Source organism: Penicillium solitum, assembly GCF_028829755.1.
Source record: "Penicillium solitum strain IBT 25940 chromosome Unknown utg000005l_segment0_segment0, whole genome shotgun sequence".
Classification (NCBI taxonomy): Eukaryota; Fungi; Ascomycota; class Eurotiomycetes; order Eurotiales; family Aspergillaceae; genus Penicillium; species Penicillium solitum.
In genome coordinates, this window is record NW_027072125.1 from 364,463 (window position 1) to 376,953 (window position 12,491).

The window sequence follows — 12,491 nt, forward strand, 5'->3', positions numbered from 1 at the left end:
ACCTAATCATGCGCTCAGACAAGTGTGATAGATGATATATGTCGTCGTTGGAATGGGGACAGGTATAAGGGTAGTTAGGCTTCTCGATTTCCAAGTCTAAATGAGGTTGAATTATTTGGGTGATGATTCTTTTCTTCCATTCAGGTATTTCCCACAAAACATTCCCCAATTCTCTCTCCTAGGTAGCTAGAATCAAATTTTGAAGTGGGCTTTGAGAAGTCGTCACCAGACGACCTCTTGAATATGTAACATGACAGCATGCTCGAGGTAAAATGGTTTAAGTACAGTGTCCACGATACCATCCTCGACCCAACGGCTTTGCCAGTCCGGGTGATACATAGCCTTAATATATTCCCAGTACTCAGGGTAAAATCCGGCCATCTCCCAGTCGAGTATTCCAACAACCCGTTCGTCTCTGATAATGATGTTGCGCGGAGAAATGTCCGCGTGGGTGAGCACTGTTGTATGTGATGGCATTGCTCGAATGGGCTTGGAAACATGACCAACCCAGGAGTTCTCTTCGTTGATAGTCATTGCACTGATCAACACCTCATTGAATTCGTTCTCCGTCTTATATGGGCCAAACCCACCCTGATCGGCACGAAAGACAGGATCCTCACAAGCTGAACCATCAATAAAGCCGATAAAATCGCCTTCAATAGATCGTAACTCGGACATGAATTTTTGTAATTCTGAGATGATCTTTTGGCGTCGCGTGTCATCCATGTCTTGAATAACATCGCGAAGGACTTCCCCTTCAATGTACTCCATAACAATGACTCCACGGTCGATGGTTTCATCAACATAAGCGTTGTAGACCTCTGGAACGGGAAGGGAAGTTTTAGAACGGATGAATCTCAAACCCTCTGCCTCAGCGAGGCGGTTTGGGTCGCATAACTTGACCATCGTCTTATCGTTAACACGGGAGACATTGATCATGTTATCCGCAACGAGACGGTTTGAGTCGGTCAAGTCTGATGGTGATTTTCTGCGATCCATGGTAGAACAAAATGGAGCCTTGGTGGCTAGATGAATAGAAGCCTGGATGTCACGTCAAGCAACACTGGCGTTGGTTTTCGGCGCTGAAACCGTTCCAATGTCACATGGAATCCGCATGGGACTCTATAGATTCGAGCGGCTCTAGAGCACCTACTTCAGCAACTTGCCTAATATGTACCTAGATATATTTTCAAGATCTTAATTGTTACATGGGATGCGACTGATCACTCCCACACAATATTGCCATGGTATTTCCATCTATACTAATAAAAATGAGGGAGATTTGGATTTTGATATTAACAAACGCTATATGAAGCATTTGATACTTACTAGATTTGGTAGTTTGTACCACAGTGTATGACCCTGAATCGGGCCAAATACGTAGCCGTGATATGGGTCTCAAGGAATAGACTTTTTGTTCTTTTGATTTGCCAATATAATGATACAGCATCACCCACTACCTAGTCCATCTGTGAAAACGCCTGGAGCGCATCATCTAACCGTCCAAATACACCGCCATGCCACCCCTTCAGTGCTTCCCACTCCTCCCCCGGCAACATGCCTCGGCTCATACGCAACCACCCCCCAACAATAAAATCCGCATAACTCGCCCTACTACCCAACAAAAATGGCCCACTCGGATCGGTCGTATACAACTTCGCAAGTCCACCTAGGGCCTCCTCAAACGCCCTCAGTAACTCTCCTCTCTCGTCCGCACCAACCGCCAAAGCCTCCCACGGCACTCCCACTCTCTTCGAGAACATCGCCTTACACTCCTCCGCAACAGCAGGATCAAAAGGGAAACCTTGCACCATCACACGCGTATTTGTAGTGAACACAGCATCGACATTCGTATTAAATTTCGCGTACGCAGCAGCAGGTCCCTCCGCTCCCTGCGCCTCCGCAATTGGCGGGTAATTTCCCCCCATGTCGTGCACAAACACGAAGTCCAGCTCCTGTGCGGGGAACAAGTCCCCCGCCCCGGATGATGGATATTGTTCCTGCAAGTATGTCGCGATTTCAAAGGAGTCGCCCACTATGCGTCCGGTTGCAGGGTCTGAGAGAACGGGGAGGGTGTGGTAGGGGGATCCGTCGGCGAATTTGCGCGAGGCGGGGATGTTGAGAGGGGCGCGGACGGAGCTGATATCGAGTAGGGGTACCCATGTTGTTTTGTAGGGGATGTTTTTGAAGTTCAGGGCGAAGCGGCTTTTCCAGGGATTTGGGGAGCAGGCACTTTTTGTAACTGGGGGTGCAAGGGCGATGTCATAGAAGGTCATTGGGGTCGTAGTGGGTGACATGGTTGTGGTTGAGGTTGTGGGTGTCACGGTGCCCAGAATTTTAAAGGACTTGGGGTTGGAGGGGTTGGTAGAGTTCGATATGCTCCGCTGAATGGATTGCACTGTTCTGAGAGGTTAATTGATCCCTGCAACATCAGTTATATATGGCGGGGCTGGTTGAGTCATAAGACTCATGCGAAATGTGGGGAATGGTGGCCCGCATGTGGATACATATATGCAACACGATGTACACTATGCATACATAGTGACTCAAATATTTTGTCTCCTCCACTAGAAAATTGTGCGAGAATTTGTCCAATCCAAGCAAATGGTGTTCTACTATGAAGAAATCGACGAGGAATGGACCGAAGCCAGAAGGAAGGATATTCATCAGTTGGTGGCTGGTGAGCAGAGGGATATAGAGCCAGATACACCGCCTTCCCTATCTGTAATAATACAAGATCCGAACCACAACACAACCACAGCAGAACCAAGGCACGGTACGAGTCTCGTATCACAAAATCACAAAATCATATAACCGCAAGATTCCGTTTTGAGGTTCTGCATCATCGGAGTACAATTTACAGTACATGTGATTTGCGGGTTGAACAGCCAAATCGGCCCCTAACCCCACCCCTGGGCGCCCCAGAGCCCCATTTCCAGGGGCACGGATTGTCGCTTGTTTTGACAACCAATGATCAGTGACACTGGCAGGTTAGTGGATAGTGCACTCAAATTCTCAGCCCCGGGTTAGTATCGGACCCCAGTTATGACGGACGGAGCTGGATCGTCATCCGGTTAGGGCAATAGCCCCGAATGATATTCGATTGTCGGTGGGCTCAGTGCGGAAGCTATAAAGTTCCCCCCCCCCAGGGCTGTGTTCGGGTCGATTTTATAATTTCCGTCCTGTGACCCTGGAATCTTCTTTCTGTTGCTGATTTTCACCTCCGTCGTGTCTTTCCGTTGAAAATTTACAGATCTATCTCACTCGAACACGCCAACTAGCCTCCGCTATCATGGAGCCGGCCGGCGGTGCCAGTGTTTATAGACAAGCCGCCGAAAGAGCTATTGGCACTTTTGTGATCATATTCGGCGCCAATGAGATTGATGATTACATGCAAATCAAGGATCGATACCCGACGGCGTGGAGCATTGCAAACATGCTGGTATTGTTTATCTTTTCTCTATCGCACAGTTTTTACAGAAATCCGCCGAGGCCCAGAGAGGCATGCAAGGGACAAGTCGAGGCTGGCGAGAACGAGAAGAGCTCTTCAGTTTGACGTTACCCAGAAACCATTGTTTCATTTGCTGCCGCACCATCTCGCAGTACTCTCTGGATCGAGTCCTCGGGCCCTCAACAGCTCTAGAACGGCATTCCCCCCACGATAATGGCGTCTTTGCTGTCTGTCTCTCTCCTCTTTCACTTGCTCAAGTTGGATCCCGCCCCCAAATTCCCCACGTCTTTTAATTTTTGCTCTATATCCTCCACACGCTCCAACTCCAGCGCGGTGATAAATTGACAGACAAGCGTTGAAGCTGTTAACTGTCCGACGACTCCCAATGCATCTAATGTTCCAATGAAAAGGACCGAAGAAAACAACACCGTCCCGAAAAGAACATGTACAGCACTAGCGATATTTGATAGAGAATAGAATATACTAGACCATAAAGGCCGGCCTTTCGACCCGGTCCGAGTACCCTCGGATCGCTCGACCGACGTAGCCACTACCGCCAAGCAAAACGGAACTAATGTGAGGCTAACCCACAAAAACTCGAGATACGAAGACGTGCATTTCCAGCTGACAATCGTTTGACGGCTTAGAGTCCAAGCGTTCAGAAAAACGTTGACCGCCGCACCAACCGCGAGCGAATATTTTGGTAAAATAATCCATATTGACTGTGTCCGCGGCTCCGTTTGTTGCGCAGGCGTTTGCATACGGCCAGAAAAAATGCAATTAACAGCCCAGCTAATCCAACTAAAAAACCACATCTCCCCGGAAGCAAAGGCGTTTCCGTCAGTATGCGTGATAGGAGTCGTCCTTGCCCACGGCATCCCGAAAGCGATCGAAGGCGCGCCTAGGACACACAAAAGCCCAAGGATGGGGCTCTGAACACATAGTTGAGCTTTCTGGTTCAGGGTTGGGCCCATCTGTCCCAGAACTGTTGGCGCAAGGCCGAGTAGAACCAGTGCAGATGACATATCCGCCTTGTCGATTTCTTTGGTGTTGTTGTAAATGCAGCTAACCAAGTTTTTGCATGTCATTGAGTTCTGTGCCCCCAATATCTCGACGGCGTTCGCATAATCTTTGAGGCAGGTGGGGGCCCTTTCCTCTCCTGTCAGGGTCCATTTGTAGAACGGATACCAATTCTCGAATTGCTTGGCGTTACTTCCATGGAGGAATAGAGTTATGACACTCAAGAGAACTAGGAAGACTGTTAGTGAAATACTCCTGGAGTTCACTACGTAGTATGTGCTGCCCAGGCATAATTACCTGGTAGCCACCGCATAGTGTTGTGTTTGACTGCGACCCACAATCCGAAATAGGATCGACTAAAATCAATGTCTATCCCCAGGGGTATAAATTTCACAGGGGGCCGAGAGCATTGGAATCAAAACTATCCGGGAAAGAAAGGTCGGATTGATCGAATCAAATATCCCTTCGTGGGGTTTGCGGCTGGACAAGCTAATGCCAAAAGTGATACATTAGGATGCGCCACAGGCGCTTACCCCGAATCCTGAAACAATTACAAAGTAGACCGACGAAGAACTCTTAGCGAACATTCCATTATTCTACATATGTATCTGTCGCCTCTGGTGACTGACGGTATGTGTGAAAATAAATTTCTAGCCAAAATGATACATATCGTAGTATATAGAGAAGAAGGCTCTGTCTGGGCTACATATGCGTTGTATGTAAATGGTAATTTATGTAAATCACAGTGTATCAAAGCTCATTATTGTCCAATGACTTGTCGTAACATACTGTAACATACTGTAATCTATTATCGATTCTGGTATAATGAGCGGTGGGCCTAGCGCTCTGGGTTGCTCTACGCTTCGCTTTGGTGCCCTCCGCCGACCTTGAAGACCTGTCTAGTACTTGACCGTATCACTTTTACCCTGGAATTTACGAGGACTTTCACAAATATTGAACCTCACTCCGCAGAGAGACGTATTTGGGTTGTGCTGGGTCTGGCGTTCTTCCCTCCGAGTCTTTTGTTTGGCATTTTGTATATTTGGGTGCGTCCATAGCATCATACTACAAACGTCGCTAACTGACTTTCCAGGCTTCCTTCACATCCGCCGTAGACAGCGGGCGAAGGAAAAATAGTCGGTATGAGGTGGCCCTCCAGTGGATTCCCTGCGGGAGGATATGGATTCGATTTCAGGGACATTGTATGATATGACCCAAATGCGTGTACCCGAGGGGGAGGTGGTGATCTATGATGCATCCAGGGGAGTCTGTCATTGTCCCTTATGGTCGTCGACTCTAATTCGGCTCTTACGCACGGCTGAACGAACGGGAAGGCATGTTTTTCACGCCATGTGGGTCGTAGTATCCGGTTATGCCTGGGAGAAACTATGTATGAAATCGTTGTAGGTCCCAAAACCCGCGCATTATCTGCCATCTACACTTCTGCCTATGCATACAACCTTGTCAAACTAGGGCTCACTGTATCCAACGACGTGAAGCAACAGTGTCCATGCTGGTCCCCAATGCCGTCAAATCTTTCCATCACCCAAGGTGGTGGTGAGATCGTCTCTCCCCACTTCAGTAAACCCAACGCTGCCGTGTCCAAGTCCTCATCCTTGGGCGGATGACACGCAGCACTGATAGCAGCGCTAGAAGACGCCGCCACCGGCATCGTGGATTTGAATTTGCGGAACGCCAGCGCAAACAATATAAGCATCATGATGGTTCCAACCAGGATGGAGAGAAAGATTGGTGTGGATGAGAAGCCAACTGAGCTCATCGTATTGTGAGGATTTGGTATGTCGTTCGGCAGGTATGTGACCAACAGCAGATAAAAGATGCTCTGCGACACGAGCCAGTGGAGAACCATATAAAGCGCCAAGATGGGCACGACATATCGGTACGGGACACTCAACCAGTAAGTCGATCGCTGCTGGCTGTCCTTGATGGGCCAAGTCACGCGAAGCGCTTTCTGCTTGGCTCCGTACGAGCTGTATTCGGCGGCGGCCAGGATGCTTGTCAACACGGCATTGTAGCAGTAATAGCTGACGGTGATGATCAGTTGTGGGATGTTGGCAAACACCACAGCGCTTAGCATGCTCCACTGGACTCTTCCTCCGATGATGCTGTAATTGCTGATATCGACATCAGAGCTGAACCATTGTTTTATGTCGTGTGCCGAAATCCAAGCGGATAATTTGGCAGGCATATAGGAAATAGCCATCCTGAAGAGGACTATTCCTGCTATTATGGACGAAAGGCACCTACATTAGATTGGTAAGCATCGCGCACGTGGTGATTGGGCAGGCCAGATACGGTGTTAGAGGCCTACATGAAAAGGGTTGCTGTCCAACGCCAGCCGCTTGCTGCTCTCATCCAGAACTTCCGCTTTGAGAGACGTCTGTAGGTAATAGACCCGTCTTGGCTATTTTGCGGGATTGCTGTAAAGCCACCCGTTCTGTTAACATATTTCCACTGATCCTTGTGTACATCGGCAGCTGTCAGCCAGCACAAGCCCTTCGTGGTGGGATCGGGGTTAGTTAAGAATGATGCCACTGCATCGCCAACTGTCAAAAGCGGTGGCGAACGACCACGACCAATTCTAGCCGCGAGAAACATTGCTGCTACTTTTGCACAACCAGCCAACATGATAACGATGCAGATCGGTGGGCTATAGAGCAATTGGCAGTGCTCCGGAGCCTTGATAGCGAGGCATCCTGTAATGCTATACCGCTTCATGCCAAGGCTTGTCATCGCGTCTGGTTCATAATAAGAAAAAATATCATCAGACTGGCAGGTGATGTTAGAATCCAGGCCAGCAGTTTCATTAGCGAACGGGGTGGCTGACAGGGGGGTGCCGTCGGACACGTAGGGTCTGCGTTGATCGATCGAAGTGGTGATCCCTGTCAGAAGAATGGAGGTGTCCCCCCCATCGCTGACGGTCAAGTTGTCTGCAAGCGCGACGATCCCCCTAATTCCCGGGTGGGATATCTGGGAAGTCTCGGTACATTGCTCAGTAGAGATTCGCTCATAATTCCCGCGAGCGATGTGGGAGGCGAAATCATGCCAGCTCAGCTGTATATATTGTGTAGATTGAGGACCCGAGAAGCATTTATCCAATGCCGGAGTTGTAAGATTCCAGATATTTGATGAATCCAAATCATAAGGTCCAACCACTACGTCAAATTGATTTATCGACAAAGATTCAAATATCATAGAGTTGTACCTATAAAGTAATATTAGTTTTAAATATTCAGCAACGAGTTGGCTGATTCATCGATCTGTTGTACCGTACATACATTAAATGAAACGGTGTTGCCGTGAGCATCAATATCACCCACAAGGCTAGTCGATCGCGCCCGATAACCAAGAGGTTATTGACACTCGCACTCCCAATATCAAGCGACTTCCTTTGAGCATGATGCGCGTCGACCTCCTTCCGGGTCGGGGCAACAAGCGTCTGCGTGCAGTAGTTGCTTGCAGCAAGGATGCACGTGCTGAGCACGTTGATAATCAAATGCAGAGCAGTATTCCATCGTTTTGTCAAACCGCAACTCCCTTGATAAACCACTGCGGTGTTCGAATAGCTACCATTTTCCGGGTATCTACTGGCCAGTCCAGCCGCAATTGAGACAAGGACTAGGTTCATGAGGAGTATGAAGGCCCCAGCCCTGGCGCAGAGGTAAACACCATCAATCCATGCTGCCGTCCGCGTGCGTAATATCGGGTCACTGATCCCCGCTCTCGTTGCTGTTGTCGCTTCTTCATCGCCCTCGCGTAGTTCTAGCAGGGTATCGTTCGCGGCAACCGGGGCGGGTTTCGCGACCGATGAGTGGCTTTCTTGTGGGATTGTTGAAAATGAGGACAACGAAGACACCGAAAATGCGGATGGTTGAGCACGGATTTCGCCGAGCTCGGTCTGGCTTTCTTGATGGTCGTCCGTGACTCCATAATAGCGTTGCCGAGAAAGTAAGGATTGAGGGTAGCTCAATAGCCGACGGACCCTGGACTTTCCCATTTCGAGGGACAATCTATTTCATTGGAGGATTGATGATACAAAAAGCTGCTGGGGGCTGAATACCTAGCAACATGAGAGATATCTCGAAGGCAAGTAATAACGGAGGAAATGCATCAGATTTACGGCCCCCGGATGGGACTGTAAGTATGAACAAGACCATTGGGCTCGGGTATGGGGCTGTCTCCAGCTGAGAGATACTATTAGCACAGTTAACATATCACGCGCATCATTGCTTTAGACAGTAACGATATTCGCTCGGTTAGTGGTTAGCGTAAGGCCCATTAACCGTGCCAAGCGCCGATCTAAAGTGCAAGTCCGTGTATTTCATAATACCCTCGTACCCCGTAGATCTCTAACAAGAATTTATTTTAACCTACGCAGTACGAAGTACTCGTAAGAAAGTTATACGGCCCCCAAATGGCGTGCTCTATACAAAATGGAATGTTATGAAAGAAACAAAAACATGTACTGAGTTGGTAAGGATTCGTTACTCTCATACAAAATGGAACTTCCCTCATTATTCAATAACCATCCAAATAAAGCCAAACTCATTCCACTGAAAGCCGGATCAGAGATCCCGAGCCACAGCCCGTTACTCGGTCAAGTCCATAATTAAAGTCACAGCATTGTTAAAATGCAATGTCGAGAAAGAAAAGCACCTTATTCCTGCACAAGGTGGCTTGGATGTATGTTGCTCCCCAGTGCCAAACTCTTGGTTTTTGATAAAGGTCGTGACGGGGTAGGCGATCGGAATGGTGGGATATTTTCGCGAGACATGTTTCGTTGGTGTTCGGGGGCCTCAGCGGTCAAGTATCCTGGTACCTGGTTATATATAGAAAGGTCCTCTACAAAATACACAGGAACCCTACGGGCGACTATGCCAATATGATTTATTATTATCTCATCTAGGTGCATTTAACCTATAGTAGGAAATCTCTTTCAAGTGTAGTTAATAATATATTAAAGATAGTAATCTAGACCAAAAGACAAAGACAAATCGGAGTGACGAAAGGGGAGGAATGATAAAACTCAAACAAAGTCTTTATCATGACGAATGGGATAAGATGAAAAGCTCATAGCGATAAGATATTTTTGTACAATAATACTTGTGTACACCTACCTATAAAATTTGCCGCCAGATGATTCCATCACGTCCTTCGGCGTAAAACAAGAGTGATCAACTATATGCTCATCATTCCTCCCCCCGGGCAACGAAGTAGCCTCTCCCATTGTACTTCATGTAAAGCATCGTCTCCGGGCGTGGGTAGATGGCATGCCGTACTGATCACAGCACTGAAAGTCCCCGCTAGAGGAATTGTGGACTTGAGCATCCTGCAAAGTCTTAATACAAGCAGTAAAGTACCCGTGATACAATGCAAAATCAAGAATAGAGATAGAGGTGCTTGCACCTTTTCGTCATCGACATTTCAATCTACGTGTCAAAACATTGTTCATATCTTTTACAGCCTTTCGATGCTGACTCTGGTGCGGGCCGCGGTCCGAGCAACAGTATCAAGGTAAAAAACACATATCTTTGCGCGAACCTAATTTTTGAAATTGTACCACAACGCCGAGGGCTACAGCCTCCATTTTAATTGCAAGTTAATTGTAACTTCCGGCTCCATCTTTTGATACCAATCTCATATTGGTGGCAATCATGGTGGCGCCAGGAAGCCAGTGGCCGCCCCTTTCAGGGGCCCGCCAAAACTCTGCAACGAACACCAACGAGCGCATATTGGATGCCAATTACGACGTGCGCCAGTTGCTGAATTATATCAGCAGTAACAACTCTGTCAAAGTCCCGAAACCAGTGTTGGAATACCTCAAATCGATTCAGGAGCTCACTGCAGACCTGATTAAGAACCCAATCGGCCAGGACTGGAAGCAGCAATTTGAACAGCTGCGCCAGGAGACCAGCCAGATTAAACAAGATATCCATGCGGTGAGGATAGCTTCTTCGAATGTCAATGCCAATGGCAATGCCAGCGGATCGAATCGGATCCGTTCGTATGTTGATGCCGTCAAAAATGCGCCGCCGCCGACGCACTTTTTGTCCAGTCATGGATCGGCGTCGACTAACCCCGCAACGCCCTCTGATCTCATCCAGGACCGACAGATTATTGTCAAACTGGGTGATTCCGACGGCATCAAGCACTTCCGCGCCCAGACGCCTGCTGAGATCACGAAGCTTGCCGAAAAAGCGCGTGTGAAGGGAGCAAAGGCTACGTACGGGGTGACGGTGGCATCGGCTAAGTTTGTCGCGGCGAGACAATTGAAATCGGGGGATATCTCGCTCAGCCTTCGTACTGCAAAGGAAGCGGAGATTATGCGATGCCACCGTGCTTGCTGGGTAAAGCATTTGTGGAAGGGATCGGAAGTGCGCTTGCCGAGCTGGGGGGTTGTTGTCCACGACGTCAATGTACGGTCGCTCGGAATCAATTCAGCTGCAGGGCTTGGAGACCGGAAGCAGGGGATCATTAAGCAGCTGCTTACTGAGAACTTGTTCCACTGGGGAGACGATGCAGAGATCACCTAGATCTCGTGGCTAGTCCTTCCGGAAGGCAAAAAGTCAGGCTCAATGATCGTTGAATTCACCTCACCGCACACTGCGAACAAAGCCATTGACACTGGAACACTCTGGGACTCGGAGGTGCTTACTACAGTCTTATACGACCGGGCTGCGCGTATACGCCAATGCCACAATTGTCAGAAATACGGACACATAGGAAACACCTGTTCCAACGAAACGAAGTGTGTCTTTTGCGCTGAGAAACATCATTCTCGAGACTGCCAGCGTAAAAAGGATGCAACTCTCAGTGAACGAAAGTGCGCCAATTGCGGGGGCGCACACAACGGATGGTCAAAGCGGTGCCCCGACTTCATCAGAGAGATTGAGAGGGTGCAGGCTCTTGCACAGGCGAGAGAGCGGCACCACCGGGTGCCGGCATACCTCTCAATCAGGGAGACTAGGCAGGGGACGCCGGCTGCCACTATATCCGGAAGTTCAGGGGGTAGCGGCTCCAGGACTTCTACCACACAAAGCTCCACACAGGAGAGCTCTAGAGATAGACCACAAACCGCCTCACAGGCATCAAATGAAACACCAAGCTCTACCCAAGCGGCGAGCAACGAAGAACCAGCATCGTCGGGTGATACCGAAATGCAGGAGGCTCAGGGGCCCCGAGAGGAGGCGCAGGAGGAGGTCCAGGGGAAGACACTACGATACTCGGCTTCGCAGTAGGCAATACCGAGGCAGATGCAATTGGGGAATCAATCCGCCAGTCGACACGACTGCCGAAGGGACTCCAAAGGTCGATCGACGCACCGGTGACACGCTCAGAGCCCCCAAGGCGAAGAGCACCCAGCCGGGCATCGACGTCATCAACGACAACCAGGTGCAAAGGCCTATTCAGGTCAGTACTGGATACAAATGCGGGCAAAGCGCAGAAGCGAGCAAGGGACAACACATATGTCCTCGAGGACAAAGAAGTGGCAATGCCAGACACACCGTCATCGTCAGCACCGGTGGCATCGGCCAGTGAATACCAGCCGTCAGTTCTATCCCGTACCAGCGGGAACAGACGTATGTCAACAGGCAAGCAAAGAACAGCCGGTAGGCCAAATGCCATCGGCAAGGAAAATGCCATCTTCAAAGCTAGCACGACGAAGGGTACCATAGTACACACGCCAGGCCCCCGGGGTAAGAACAAGCGTACCCTCGACGATCAAGTCAACCTCACAATGTCGGCTCCATCAGTGAAATTCACTAGCAGGACAGACATCCAGGAGGAGAGAAGAACCCGTCAATTCACCAAGAAGCACGCTGACACACAAGTTGTCAATGAATAATACACCTTTCACCATCATCCAATACAACACGCACCGGTCGAGAGATGTCGTGATGGCGGACTTTTTGGCGAAGCCAGAAGTCTCAAAGGCAGACATTATTGCGGTGCAAGAACCATGGGAAAACCCATACAATGACACCACATACCACCCATT

The 12,491-nt window shown here is 49.1% G+C and overlaps 5 protein-coding genes across 5 annotated transcripts; 1 reads left to right on the top strand and 4 right to left on the bottom strand.

Moving 5' to 3' along the window:
- Positions 1-222: 222 nt before the first annotated feature.
- On the bottom strand, positions 223-999 carry N7455_007734 (aminoglycoside phosphotransferase family protein; the record flags this gene model as incomplete). The annotated part of the gene is made up of 1 exon (XM_040958417.2): positions 223-999. One exon carries the CDS (start codon positions 997-999, stop codon positions 223-225), a length of 777 nt encoding a protein of 258 aa, XP_040811068.2.
- Positions 1,000-1,460: 461 nt separating this feature from the next.
- N7455_007735 (glutathione S-transferase family protein) lies at positions 1,461-2,297 on the bottom strand (the record flags this gene model as incomplete). The annotated part of the gene is made up of 1 exon (XM_040958485.2): positions 1,461-2,297. One exon carries the CDS (start codon positions 2,295-2,297, stop codon positions 1,461-1,463), a length of 837 nt encoding a protein of 278 aa, XP_040811073.2.
- Positions 2,298-3,292: 995 nt separating this feature from the next.
- N7455_007736 (uncharacterized protein) lies at positions 3,293-3,556 on the top strand (the record flags this gene model as incomplete). Its single annotated transcript, XM_065605719.1, has 2 exons — positions 3,293-3,447; positions 3,481-3,556. 2 exons carry the CDS (start codon positions 3,293-3,295, stop codon positions 3,554-3,556), a joined length of 231 nt encoding a protein of 76 aa, XP_065460668.1.
- A 735-nt stretch (positions 3,557-4,291) lies between these two features.
- Positions 4,292-4,784, bottom strand: N7455_007737 (uncharacterized protein; the record flags this gene model as incomplete). Its single annotated transcript, XM_065605720.1, is given in 3 exon segments — positions 4,292-4,352; positions 4,364-4,700; positions 4,769-4,784. The coding sequence occupies 3 exon segments, from the start codon at positions 4,782-4,784 to the stop codon at positions 4,292-4,294; spliced, it is 414 nt and encodes a 137-aa protein (XP_065460669.1).
- A 995-nt stretch (positions 4,785-5,779) lies between these two features.
- On the bottom strand, positions 5,780-8,489 carry N7455_007738 (uncharacterized protein; the record flags this gene model as incomplete). Its single annotated transcript, XM_040958538.2, has 4 exons — positions 5,780-5,857; positions 5,952-6,624; positions 6,804-7,697; positions 7,771-8,489. The coding sequence occupies 4 exons, from the start codon at positions 8,487-8,489 to the stop codon at positions 5,780-5,782; spliced, it is 2,364 nt and encodes a 787-aa protein (XP_040811081.2).
- Positions 8,490-12,491: the final 4,002 nt, after the last annotated feature.